The 14,193-nt window shown below is 48.6% G+C and overlaps 1 protein-coding gene across 6 annotated transcripts in view; it reads left to right on the forward strand.

Annotated features, from left to right (window-relative positions):
* Nucleotides 1-14,193, forward strand: part of LOC135913479 (uncharacterized) — a 43,644-nt gene that overhangs the window by 16,427 nt on the left and 13,024 nt on the right. For all 6 annotated transcript variants that reach the window (XM_065446039.2, XM_065446037.1, XM_065446038.2 and 3 more), the window contains exon 2: nucleotides 5,020-5,309. In XM_065446039.2, coding sequence (XP_065302111.1) covers nucleotides 5,060-5,309 — 250 coding nt within the window. In that variant the 5' untranslated portion in view covers nucleotides 5,020-5,059. The remainder of the gene's footprint in view (nucleotides 1-5,019; nucleotides 5,310-14,193) is intronic.

Here is a 14,193-nt window from a genome sequence, read left to right on the forward strand (position 1 = left end):
CCGGCTAGCGTAAGATATCACCTGTTTGACTCCGTTTTTCCTCTGGACTAGAACGGCACCGAGGCCTAGGCTACTGGCGTCAGTATGGATTTCTGTATCGGCGTACTCGTCGAAGTGCGCAAGTACTGGCGGCGACTGCATGCGTCGTTTGAGTTCTTCAAATGCGTCGGCCTGTGGCGTTTCCCACTTGAACTCAACATCACATTTAGTTAGACGTGTCAACGGCTCGGCGATGTGTGAAAAGTCCTTCACAAAGCGCCTGTAGTAGGCACACATGCCAAGGAATCTACGCACTGCCTTCTTGTCGGTGGGCTGCGGGAACTTTGCGATGGCAGCTGTTTTCTGCGGGTCGGGGCGTACTCCGGATTTACTGATGACGTGGCCTAGGAACAGAAGCTCGTCGTAAGCGAAGCGGCATTTTTCTGGCTTCAGAGTGAGCCCTGATGACTTGATGGCCTCTAGTACTGTGGCAAGCCGCTTAAGGTGATCGTCGAAATTTCCGGCGAATACGACGACGTCATCCAAGTAAACGAGACAGGTCTGCCATTTCAATCCCGCTAAAACCGTGTCCATCACGCGCTGGAACGTTGCAGGCGCCGAGCACAGTCCAAATGGCATAACCTTGAACTCGTAGAGGCCGTCTGGGGTGATGAAGGCGGTCTTTTCGTGATCTCTTTCGTCGACTTCTATTTGCCAATAGCCAGACTTGAGGTCCATCGAGGAGAAGTACTTAGTGTTGCAGAGCCGATCCAATGCGTCGTCTATCCGTGGAAGGGGGTATACGTCCTTCTTCGTGATCTTGTTCAGACGACGATAATCGACGCAGAAACGTAGGGTTCCGTCCTTTTTCTTCACCAGGACAACAGGGGATGCCCACGGGCTTTTCGACGGCTGGATGATGTCGTCGCGCAGCATTTCGTCTACTTGTTCTCTTATAGCTTCGCGTTCTCGCGGCGAAACTCGGTAAGCGCTTTGGCGGAGTGGTCGAGCGTACTCCTCGGTGATTATGCGATGCTTGGCGACTGGTGTTTGTCGAATCCTCGATGTCGTCGAAAAGCAGTCTTTGTATCGTCGGAGCAGACTTCTGAGCTGCTGTTGCTTAATCACTGGGAGACTTGGATTAATGTCGTAGTCTGGTTCGGGAACCGTGGTCGTCGGGGTAGATGTGGCGGAATCCGAGAGGACAAACGCATTACTGGTTTCCACAATTTCCTCGATGTACGCGATCGTCGTGCCCTTGTTGATGTGCTTGAACTCCGGGCTGAAGTTTGTCAGCAACACTTCAGTTTTCCCTCCATGCAGTCGAGCGATCCCTCTTGCGACGCAAATTTCACGGTCTAGCAGGAGGCGTTCGTCGCCTTCGATGACACCTTCTACGTCAGCGGGTATTTCGGTGCCGACCGAAATAACAATGCTGGAGCAGGGCGGGATGCTCACTTGGTCTTCGAGCACACTCAAGGCGTGGTGACTATGAGCCTCTCCGGCGGTATCGCTTTATCTTCCGACAGCATTATTGACTTCGACTTTAGGTCGATGACTGCGCCGTGTTGGTTCAGGAAGTCCATACCGAGAATGACGTCTCGAGAACACTGTTGGAGGATAACGAAGGTGGCAGGGTAAGTCCGGTCATGAATGGTTATCCTTGCCGTGCAGATTCCACTCGGCGTAATCAGGTATCCTCCAGCGGTGCGAATTTGAGGGCCTTCCCATGCAGTCTTAACCTTCTTCAACTGGGCGGCGATGTGTCCACTCATGACGGAGTAATCAGCACCGGTGTCCACTAAGGCGGTAACTGCGTGGCCGTCGAGAAGGACGTCGAGGTCGGTGGTTCTTTGTCTGGCATTGCAGTTAGGTCTTGGTGTCGGATCACGGCTGTGTCGCGTTGACTTGTGGCTGGTATGGGACGTCGACAGGTCGTCTTTCGTCGTCGTATTCATTGCTTTCACACTTCGTCGGGACGGCGGCGTGTCGTTATGTCGTCGAGGTAGTTTCTTCATCGACTTCGGCGGCGGCGGAGGATCTTCGTCAGTTCGACGAACAGCAACCGCACCTCCATCGGTTGCTGCTTTTAGTTTTCCGGATATGGGCTCGCAGAGCGGCCCCGAGATGGACCAGTGTACGGTCGGCGCTGCGGTGACGGGTAGCGGCCTGGTGACGGTGAACGGGATGGTCGTCAAGAGTTCCGCTGAGTGGCGGCTAGGTAATCGGCGATTTCACGTGGGCGCTCGCCAAGCTGTGGACGCGGCGCGTTGACGGCGAACCCTCTCAGTCCCAGGTCGCGGTATGGGCATCAGCGGTACACATGGCCGGCTTCTCCGCAGTGATAGCAGAGCGGGCGGTGGTCGGGGGCTCGCCAAATGTCCGTCTTCCTCGCGTAGGTGCGCTGGGCGACGTATTGGCGTGCTGGCTGCGGCGGCGGCGGCGGCGGACGACGGCGGCGGCGTAGGTCATTGCCTCCGGCTGCGGTGATTCTGGTTCCACCTCAGGAACTCCAAGGGATCGGTGCACCTCTTCTTTCACGATGTCGGCGATCGAGGCCACTTGAGGCTGCGACGAAGGCAAGACCTTGCGCAGTTCTTCGCGCACAATGGCCCTGATGGTCTCGCGCAGATCGTCTGTGGCCAGTGATTGAATTCCTGCGTAGTGGGTAGAGCTTGTACGGCGGTTGAATTGCCGGTTCCGCATTTCGAGTGTCTTCTCAATGCTGGTTGCCTCGCGAAGGAACTCTTCTACCGTCTTCGGTGGGCTTCGTACCATTGCGCCGAAAAGTTCTTCCTTCACACCACGCATGAGAAGGCGGACTTTCTTCTCTTCGGGCATATCCGGGTCGGCGTGGCGGAAGAGATGTTTCATTTCTTCCGTGAAGATAGCAACGTTCTCGTTCGGTAGCTGCACTCGGGCGTCCAGCATGGCTTCGGCCCTTTCCTTGCGCACGACGCTCGTAAAGGTGCGCAGGAAGCCGCTACGGAAGAGGTCCCATGTCGTTAAGGTCGACTCCCGGTTCTCAAACCACGTTCTGGCGGCGTCTTCTAAGGCGAAGTAGACATGCCGCAGCTTGTCGTCGGAGTCCCAGTTGTTGAATGTCGCGATTCGCTCGTAGGTCTCCAGCCAGGATTCCGGGTCTTCAGTCGCTGCTCCATGGAAGGTCGGTGGGTCCTGGGGTTGTTGTAAGATAACAGGGGACGCTGGGGCAGCCATTGAGGTTGTCTTGACCACGATTTTCTTTGTCGCCTCAGGTAGAAGTCTGTGCTCTGGGGGCAGTCCTTGCAGCCTGCGGCTAGCACGCTGGTCTTGGGCGGTGTCGGTTTTGTCCTCGGGCTTCGGGCTTGGATCGCGGCTTTGCGGGGGCGTTCGGTACATGAACGCACTAGCACCTCCACCAGATGTCACGTGGTAGTGACGGTGAAGAAAGAACACAGTAGCAGTACTGTGAAAGACAAAACTAGGTTTTATTGGGCGAACCTGTGCCCACAAAACAGGCTACACTTAAAGCACAACGATAGCGGCGAACACAGTCGGCGATCGTCGAAAATCTGATCAGCGGGTCAAGTGCGTCGGCTTTTATAGAGCAGTCGTCGAATGTTCCAGACTAATCGTTCGGACCGTGTGCCTTCCACAAAGTTCTACACCATTCGCGTTACGCGATGAAATCAGATAACACAAGGTTCGGCGACAACAGACAGCCAGGTAGAAGCATCGATAACTTTCCAGAAACATCGGATACATTCAGGCGCGTCCCTCGCTGTGCGATTACAGTTGTTAAGCGGCGAAACGTGGTCGCCCGATAAAGATAAGTACACGTGTCAATATAAAAAAATGAACACGTGAACTACTCTGCTGAACCAAGCAACATTGAATTATGAGGCAGGGAATTTGTCATCTGTTGTTCTTATAGAGAAAGAACATCTAATAATTTGTGTGGGCAGAAATGGGTTTTAGGCTCTTGCTATGCTTACGATGAGAGGCTCTAGCCATATTTTTCTCTATACACTCTTCTAGTCTCATATCTAGCTTTTCAAAGCACAATGAATGGAAGAGGTCAAGTATTGCTGATTTATGCCTATCCTATGACAAGTCTAACTTAGGTGAGAAGAGATTCACAGATGGAGTTGATTAGCACATTTTTAGGTACTTGACAAAATTATGGTTGAACATTGTCTTGCTGCATATGTCCGCCTTGCCACATAGCCTATCTGCAGAAATGACAGGGGCCTAGATACGACAATTTGCTTTAAGTGTTCCATGTACAGAAAAACACCTGGTATATGTATTGCGTAATACCTTTGTTAGCTGGATACATGGGCTAGAATAGTTTTCTCCTGTAAACACAGCACTAGTGCAAGGAAGTTTCGACAAAGGCATGAATCGGGCTTGCATAGTAGGTTACGGTGCACTGTTTCTGTACTAAGGGGCGCACTGGTACCACATTTCAGAGGAAAGTGTCTAAATACTGGGTTATCTATTTTAATGAACATTAAATATCTCGTATGGTATATTCATATTGCAATTTGCTGGTAAGTGATAACTGAAACGTCAGTGCATTCATTACAGAATTTCAGGGCCTATTTCTCAAAGCTGGTGCTATGTATCAGAATTTCTGCTAAATAGATATAACTTACTGCTTGGCTTCAATTATGCAATTACAAGCATTTTCAATCTTCACTGGTGATGCCTTGCTCATTAACTAGACTGACTGTAGGTTGTCTAGCAAATAGTGCCTACCTGATGGGACAAAACTGTGATATCTACTACAGGAAATCTTTAACAAGTCTGTTTCGATCAAACTAGATACCCCGGTATATATCTGTATTTATTGTGCTGTTAACGACAAAATTAAATTCTTTTGTACAAAAATTTTAAACCTTAAGCCACCTCATGAATGTTATTACTAATGCGTCTGGCTTAGCTCAAAATAAACAAACTGAGAAGGTTGCCCTTGTGTGCGAATAGAACTTCAAGTGGCCCCGTGCATTGCCCCGTCCCTTGTAAATGACTTCTCTTCCCTCTGTTTGTGCACAGTATTTCGCGTGCCACCGACGCTGACTGGGAGGATCTGGCCATGGCCGACCGACCACAGAGCATGATGGGCAATGCGTCGATGAGCTTCAACATGCTCGTACAGTGTGCCACCTCACAGATCGAGCACATTCGCAAGTCCGAGGTGTACCAGGTGTACCTGAAAGACAACCCCACGCTGTCGGCGTGTGGAGCTGTTGTGCTGGGCATTCTCAGCCTGCCGGCACTGACCTTTCTCAGCTTCATCATTGTACTTTGCCTTCTCACATTTATGGGCTTCCTCTTTATCGAAGGTCAGTGGGATGTTTGCTTACTAACCTCATTTTAAGGAATGGCTGGGTCATTGCCTAATTTTTTTCGAGCAGATGTACTAAGAATTTCAGTTGCCTGTATTTAAAGCACACACTTTAAACCTTTGCTGGCATGTGGCTTACCTGCTCAAAACATTGCTCACATACAATCCTTTTGAGCACTGTAGCAGCTCTGGTGGTGTTAGGGCAAGGAATCCAACAAATCCGTCAACGAATATGTTCAGTAGTAGGAATGAAGGAAAAGGGTTTATTTGACATTAGTTATAAGGCTTCAGTTATGGAAGCCTACTCTTGCAGGAGCTTGTTAAACATCCGAATTCACATGAGGACACGTTGGCCCCACTGCACAAAAGGTCTCCTTTTAATACCGCCGTCTTCTCTGGGTGATTCGACCAGGGAACCTCATGACTGCATCGCAGTCAATCAAAATTGTCGAATCGATTGCGATACCACACCCATTCTATCGCAACATTCCACAGCACCCCAAAGCATCCCCCCTCCGATGGTATGGCATATCTGCCAACTTTTCCAAATTTTCTGCAAAATGTACGAATTTTGAGCAGTCTTACGCTTTTACAAACCTTGCTTGAAATTTTATGGAAAACACTTTATTTTTGAAAAAAAAAAACAAACAGGACAATGTAGTAAAATTACACCCTGGTACCTTGTGCCGCCACGAGAGGGCAATACAAATGCGTCGTATCATCATCAGGAGCTGCAATGTTGCAGTAGTGACTTCTGTTGTCTACTAGGGGGGTCACGAATCCATATCCAAAGCTCGATAGTGCTGATAGTGCCTCTAGCGCCTCCACAAACCTGTTGTCATGCTGTTGCCTTTGTTCACACGGACGCACGGGTTTGGACTTCAGTCAGCTTCAGTCACTGCAGTGTTGGCCTCGCCTTGTGTGTGACTAGCTGCCGCGTCGGACACAGTGCGACTCCGGCCTGTAGCGGCTTCGCAGTGCAATAGCGAGCTCGAAGCCTCGACAGTATTTCCAAGTGTTCTTGAAATTGTGCCCGGCAGAATTTCCATATAATAGCAGCTTGGGCTTGTTGGTTTTCCATCCTGGTGTTAACAACGAAAAATGTAGACAAGACACGAGACGAGAGGGCGACACCACAAGTGCTGCCGCATCGCAACACCACAAGCAGCGCTTGTGGTGTCGCCCCCTCGTCTCGTGTCTCGTTTACGTTTTGCGCTGTTAACACCAGGAAGAATTTCCATGCTTCAGGCCGTCGAAGAAAGGTGAGAAGTTCGGATTCGGCACCACGTGTGCCTGTGATATGAACATCTCGCATGGTGGCAAGTCAGACATCAAGGTCCACATTGCTTCGAAAAAGCATCAGAGATACGTGCGAGCCGTGGACAGCCAACCACAAGCCTAGCGAGTTTTGTGCGCGGCGACGGCGACCTCGGTGTGATCCGTGCAGAATGCCTCTTCACAGCATTTTTAGTTGAACACAACATCCCGCTGAGTGTCGACGATCATGCTGGACTGCTTTTCTAGAAGATGTTCCCCAAGTGCGAAGAAGCGAAACGCTGCGCCTGTGGACGAACAAAGGCGATGTCAATTGTTCAGGAAATGCGCCAACGCGGAGACTCCTTTGCTGGATGCCTTAAAACAGCAAGTATTTTCGGTCGCTGTGGATGGCAGCAATAACAGGAATATGCAGCTTTACCCTATTGTTGCAACATATTTCATTAAAGAAAGGAGCAGTGTCGAAAGCCGCCTTCTTTGCCTTGGGACAATCCAAGGGGAAGCAACGGGTCACAAGATTGCAAATCTGGTTCTGGACGATTTGCCTGTTGGAAACCTGTTGGCTATGCGTTCGGACAATGCCAATGTCATGATCGCCAATAACAAAGTGGTTCTACTGTATTGAGAGAGGCTCAACCAGGTTTGATAGGGGTTGGTTGCCTGTGCCATCTCATCAACTTGGCCGCCCAAAAGGGAGCCTCATGTCTTCCTGTAAAGGTTGATGAGGCTTTGGTTGACATCTTTTTTATCCCGAGAGAAGCTCGAAATGGAAAGATGTACTTCAAGAGTTCAAAAAAATGCATGACGCCGAGGTCGGAAAGATGTTGAAGCATTCGCCGACACTTGGCTGTCGTTGGGAAAGTGTTTGAAAAGGCTGCTCATGCAGTGGAAACCACTACTCAGCTTTGTTTATCTGAAACAAAGCAGTGCAACAAGCAGAGCTTGTTCTTGGAGTCACACCAAATTCCAAAGACTTCCTCACAAACCCCCAAGAGCCCTGCACTGACCCCAAAGTCTGCTACACGTCTTCACAAGACTGCTGCAGGCCTCGGGAAGAAAAGCATCCACGGTGATGAACTCTCTATAAAGAGGAAAGGAGCTTATTCTGGACCTCAAGCAAAAAACCAAAACTTCATACCAATGATTCTGGGGAAGCCAGCCACGTGACCCGTGAGGAGCGTATGTTATATTTTTTGTCATCGGAGCTAAACAGGGCATGCTGTCTTTTTCTCCAAAATGTTATACCGCTTTTTGAGAAGGCAAACTGCCTTCTTCAGGCACAGGCTCTTCAGATTCATGTACTGATGGGGCTTCTTTAACTGGCTTTTCGAGGATCTTCCGACTGGATTTGTGTGCCCATTTGTTGTCAAGGCATGTCATTCATTGCTGGAAGTTGACTATGAAGCGCAGAGAACCAGAAAGGTTATGAAGACATAGTCATTGGCAGCACAGCCTACTGTGTGGTTGAGGCACTGAGCTGCATTGAGAGAGAGCAGTTCCTCTCTGCTGTACGTCTGTACTTAACGGCAGCATGCGATTACATTCACCACGAATTCCTGCTAGAAGACGTCAATCTCAAGATGCCGGAGTTGCTCAAGTACAAGCTCTGGAAACTGCTTCATTCAACAGTGTACGTCATTTTATTATGGCATTTCTTGCTATCCTACCCCAGCAGAGTGGTGAATCAAAAGAAGCAATCGATGCACTTGAAGTCGAGTTTGCCAACTTGCAAGCACATCAGGTTCTAGCCGACATATTGAATGAGCCAAGGTGCGACATGCAGTGGTCGCAATTAGGAAGCGTTCGAAGTGTCGACGGATTGCTCAGGTTCCACAGAATTTCTATGATTATGCTGGGTATTTTCTCCTTTCCCCACAGCAATGCTAAATGTGAGAGAATATTCAGCACTGTGAACAAAACTTGAACGGAGTTTCGCTCATCTGTGTGTGAGAAAACACTCAAAAGTCTGCTGATGGGCAAGGGGCACCAGAGTGGCTTTGAGCAAATCTACACGGGGAGGTTTCTGAAGCAGGCAAAGTCGGCAACAGAAAAATCATTGCAAAAATAAATTGTGCCCCAGTGGAGTTTTCGCTCTTTACTCTCCAAGACACGGATTTCACTTGCGGTTGTGAAAACGTGAGTAAGCTTGTCGCAAAAGGTAAATTCCTTAAAGGGACCCTGAAACGATTTTGGCGATTTTCTACAAACGTACTGAGTCGTTAGAGTAGGTTCTTCTGATCATTAATTGATGCATCTAAGTGCTCTGCGTAAAGCGTGTAATTTATTATAAGGTTTTAAAAATACCCATCGCTGCCGATCGCAGCGCACTGCTCGGCAGAATTTTAAGCCGCCCCTACCCATATGATGCAAATAACCCATATTACGTCACATGGGCGAGCTATCTGATTGGCTGACCAGGGCGCGTGGTCGATAATTTTTCCAACTTTATGGTGAACAAATGATGCTCGTAATAGTTGGAATGTTAGTTACTTTGTTTTTGTAAAAAGAAAATAACTTAAAGAGAATACATAAGAATAGTTTTTTAGTACACTTCAGCACTACCGGCACACAGCAAGTGTCGTCTGCTTGTGTTACAACGTACTCCATTTTGAAGAGAGCTCCGCGGTCAGAGTCGGTCTCAGTCTTTTCGCGAGCACTATGATTCGACTTTGTTGCCTTGTGGACTGCAAACCTAGCGACCTGCAAACCGCGAGTCCAGTATTAGGGCAAACGCAAGCGCAAGGGGACAGGGTCTGGCCGCTTGACTATGCCGGGATGAGCCACGAGATGAGCAGAAGGGCAAATGTGAACGGTCTGCACGGTGCAGCCACCTGGTGGCACAGAGCTCAACCATACACAGTAGCGGCAACGAAGTGTATTCTTTGCTGCTGGTGTGTATTTTTCGCAGGAGTGTAATCATCAACACGTTGATTTATAAATGTTTAAAATACTTTACACTTGGTTAGAGCAATATTAGCGCTTTGTTTGACTGGTTAAGCGCTGCGCCAGCAAGTGTCTGGACCGTGCAGACCGATCAGGCTGCTCACGTACGTCTACGCTAAAGTTCCTTCATCAGCTTGAGTTTATGCCTGCAGTCATTTGCCGAAATGACCAGCTTGCCTGTTTTTAGCGGAGTACCGGACACGTTCGGCGCTACGACAGAATGCTCGCAACGCACGCTGCTTCGATAGCTCTCGGTCGACGGCCAAGCGGCTAGCGGAGAGGTCTCGCGCGGGAGGGGGCGTGCTCCTAAACAACCGGAAGTGAGCGATGTGACGTCGCATCGTGACGCTGAACCAGTGAAGGCGGAGCTTAGCGCCGCTCGCTCGGCGAGCGAGTTGAGGAGGAAAAGCATAGCTAGGGAGGAGGGTAACTTCTAATCGCTTGCAGCTCCATTAATACGTAACACTTCACTTAAATTGTGGTGCGAATGTTCTACTTAAGCTGTGCCCTACGCGTCTACAAAATTTGTCCGAACCGTTTCAGGGGCCCTTTAAAAAAATAGTGCTGCAATGCACCCCCCCCTTGCCACAATAGCTTTACAAATTTCCAAATCATCAGCTTGGCAGGTATGGGTATGTAATATGTGGCAGGATAGCACTCTGGCAATCCAAGGACGGCTCCATTCTTCGGTAGCATTTGACGTTGGCCATTTTTATCATTAGTTCAGGCTGCCTGGTAGTGGCGGGGGATGCCTTTTATGGACCTGTCAGCTGTTTGTGTCAACGCTGTGTTGTCTTCTTGGTAGGCACTGATGGATGGGTGGGGGTTGCCTCGTGGCAAATGTGTAATTAATGCCCTTAGCCTTATTGAGACATAACAGACACCTCCGCTGCCAAAAGATTCGACCTGAGGTTAACCAGCTGACAGGTTGCCCAAAGCATCGATGTTTGGTCGTGGCCTCGGGGATTGTTCTAGAAGTGATGGTGATGTCACACTGCAGCTTGTGGGTCCAGCCCTCACTTCGTTGTATGCATCTCACTGGGAATACACAGGCACACGCACACACTGGTTGGCGTGCACCAGCTACGCGCCTACATGGATGCTATGATCCCCGCATCTCTCTGCAAAGTTCTACCCCTCTCCTCTCTCTATCTCTTTTTTGTCATGGTCAGCTCTCGGCAAGACAGAACTAAGTTGCCTATCTCAATGACATTGCTAGCGATACATACGAGACATGTTTAAAAAAAAAATGCTTTGAGCTCGTTGCCTAAAATCCCCGGCTCACCCAGTCTTCATGTTTATTCTTGCTCTCTTTCCTATGCTTGGCCTTGAAGTTATATTCCTGCCAAATGAGGCTATCTCAGCAGTCTCCTGTTTCTTTTTGACATTTTCTTCAGCCATACAAGAGGGCAATGGTCGCTTTCGACCTTCAATTTCGTGCCTTCAATATAGCATCGTAGCTTTTGCCTGGTCCATCCTATGCACAAACACTCTTTCTCCGAGGTGCTAAACGCCTCTTCTCGCGATTTCAGTTTTCTACTGAGGTACAGCACGGAGTGCTCTTCACCGAATTCGTTAAGTTGGGCAAGGACGACACCTAGACCACAGTTGCTGGCGTCGCACCAGGGAATGCATTCTCTGCAAAAGTCGGGCAAGACAAGCACAGGTCGTGAAGACAAGGCTTCTTTCTCAAACCAATCCACATATTCCAAATAAGCTCTACAATTCTTCCACGTTTGTGTGACAGGCACTAACATTTTTCTCTTGTCCCATGCACTAACATTTTTCTCTTGTCCACAAAGGACCCGCACTAAAGAAATAACCAAAAATTTTTCTGGGGTGAGAAGGTGAAGGTTTCCGTGTGGAAGCCGAAACGTTAAAAATTTTTTGACAATCCCATTTTAGTTGGTGTTCTGTATTTTATTCCTATTATGCCGTTACTTCTCGACCAGACGAGATTTCGTCAAACTCTTAATTTCATTCAACTACAACAGGCATATGGGCAACCAACTCTTAAGTCAGTGAACAAGGCTTCCGTGTGGAAGCCGAAACGCATATTTTTTTGACAACCCCATCTTGGTCGGCGTTCATTCCTGTTATGTCGTTACTTCTTGACCAGATGAGATTTCGTCAAACTCTTCAATTTCAAAAAATTTTCTGCATAAATTATGTACTTCAAACTGCATGAAGATGTGAGCTTGTTTCTAAATACTACTACGCACGCTCTAATCGATACTCGAAACGCTGTTGTCTTATGAATACATGTGCGAGACACGCACTAACTCTTTGATTCTCTTGTCTGAGTGAGACACACCTTAAAGGGACAAAATGCAGTTAACCAATGTCTCCGCTAGATATGTGTCTTTCTTCCAAAGAAAAAATGAATCTTGCAACCACTTCTGGAAATTGAGCTGATACTCAAGTGCACCACTACAGGTTCCTAATAAATGACCTGGAGTTGGTGGTGCTAGCATATTCTAAAAGAACTGAAGCCATATTTGCTTAAAAAGAATGACATATCAAAAAAACAGTTTCCAAAATTTATGTGTGCAAAATTAGTTTCCTTAAGCCATACTCGAGGCGGGCACTGTCTGAAAGCTCTCGTCAAACTTGTCAACCCGGGAATACAAAGGGCACGTATGTCATTCCCCTCGTTGCAGACCCCCGATACCTTTCGCACTGTCCCCCTGCCTTTTTGGCATTGCACTCAGAATGCACTGCCTGGTATGACCACTTCGCGTCGCCTGACTGCCGCGCTCTCCCGTGTCATACAGGTTACACCTCGAAGAGAACTGAACGAGGGGCAACATAATTGCCCCCTGGCTTTTGTCCTCCCCTGTGCCGAACGTATCGCTTTTTCAACCTCATCTGACGACTCGTATGCACTCTGACTTAAAGCATTCCATATGACAAACGCGCCTTTTTAAATATCATTGTGCTCCCCACAGGATTTAGTGGCTTTCGATTTATTCAGATGTGTTGTCTTCCCTGCTGCATTCTTGAATTTGTGACATCCTTTTCTCTTAGCACTGTTTCTTGTGCTCATTTCCGAGTGTCTTTCTTTTTCCCTTTAGCAGCTTCTCAGCCTGACTAACTTCCTGAATTTCTGTCAGGGAAATCGGAAAGATTTCCTCCTCCGGCTTAACTGCGTCTCCGGAGCTAGCTGTTTCATCCTCTTTCTTTGCACTGTGTTCAGTGTCGTAACACAGCACCTGACCCTCTTATTGAATTTTGGTCGTGGTAATCGAAAAGATTTCCTCCTCCGGCTTAACTGCATCTCCGGAGCTAGCAGTTTCATCTTTCTTTCCTCTCGAAATCTCCTTCGGAATTCCTCTGCGGAGAGTCTGTATTGATCGAGCAAACTCAACTTCACTGAACTGTACACGCCTGCCTCGGCTGCGCTCAGTCGGGCTACGACTTGCGAGGCTTCTCCCGGCAGCAGCTCAAGCATCCGCTCCAGCCATGTGTCCTGGTGAAATGATTGCCTCTCACAAATCCGTTCGAAATCAATCGGGTAGAGACCTATGTCATCGCCTGTTTCATACGACTGAAGCAAACTCGTCATTTCCGCGCTTTGCATTTGTGCCGGCGCTGCATCAACCCTGCTCGCTAATCTCACTAGTCTTACTTTCGCAAGCTCAATTTCATGATGCCTTTGTTTTTCTTCCGTTCTTTCTTTCCTCTCTCTCTTTCCTCTTGCGACATATCTTTTCCCAGGCATAAGTGAGCGTGTCCACCTCGAAACCCACATCGTCAATCGAAGTATGAATTTCGGGTTACCTCAACTTATGGCCAATATCCATACTGAGCTCTGCTGCCAAGAGCAACAGCTCCTCTTTCTTTAACACTCTAATATTCATGCTTTTCCGAGAGCTGACTACAACTTCCCCTGTATTGACCGCACGCCTGGTGGTGATCAACTACAGCTAACTGCCCGATATAACCCTGTCCTTATCGTGCGGCAAAACATAGTCGCTCATGCCTTCGCCCAACGTTGAGCTTGCGACGGTCGTGTTTCCTTGAGCCACGTTCCCAGGTCCACCAATCTCAGATCGTGGAACTGCCTTCTGCTGCTCTTCCTTCAAGTTACCTCGAGTCGTCCAAGACTCCACGCCGTTACTGTGACGGTTGTGCCTCTCTGAGCCATGAATAGGAGGTCTGCTCATTCTGGATCCGCAGAAGTCACTCTTCCAACCATAATTTTCCTTGATCTTGCAAAGTTCGTGTCTCCCGGAGCCACATTCACAGGTCCACCGATCCCGGATCGTGTGGACTGCCTTCGTAGATCCCACTGCTGTCAACCAGTTTGTTGCAGCTCGAGGTGGTATTAGGGCAAGGAATCCACAAGTCCATCGACGAATACGTTCAGTAGTAGAAATGAAGTAAAAAGGCTTTATTTGACATTAGTTACACGGCTCCAGTTATGGAAGCCCCCTCCATACAGGAGCATGTTAAATGTCCGAGTTCACATCAGGACACGTCAACCACACTACCTGTAATGTCTCTGCTTTTAACTCCGTCATCTTTCCTAGGCGAGTCAACTAGGGAATATCATGACTGTATCGCAGCCAATCAGATTTGTCGAATCGGTTGCGATGCCACGCCCATACTATTGCAACTTTCCGCAGCACCCCACCCCCGATGGTATGGAATATGTGGCAGGA

This window comes from Dermacentor albipictus, chromosome 8 (assembly GCF_038994185.2).
Source record: "Dermacentor albipictus isolate Rhodes 1998 colony chromosome 8, USDA_Dalb.pri_finalv2, whole genome shotgun sequence".
In the NCBI taxonomy this organism is placed as follows: Eukaryota; Metazoa; Arthropoda; class Arachnida; order Ixodida; family Ixodidae; genus Dermacentor; species Dermacentor albipictus.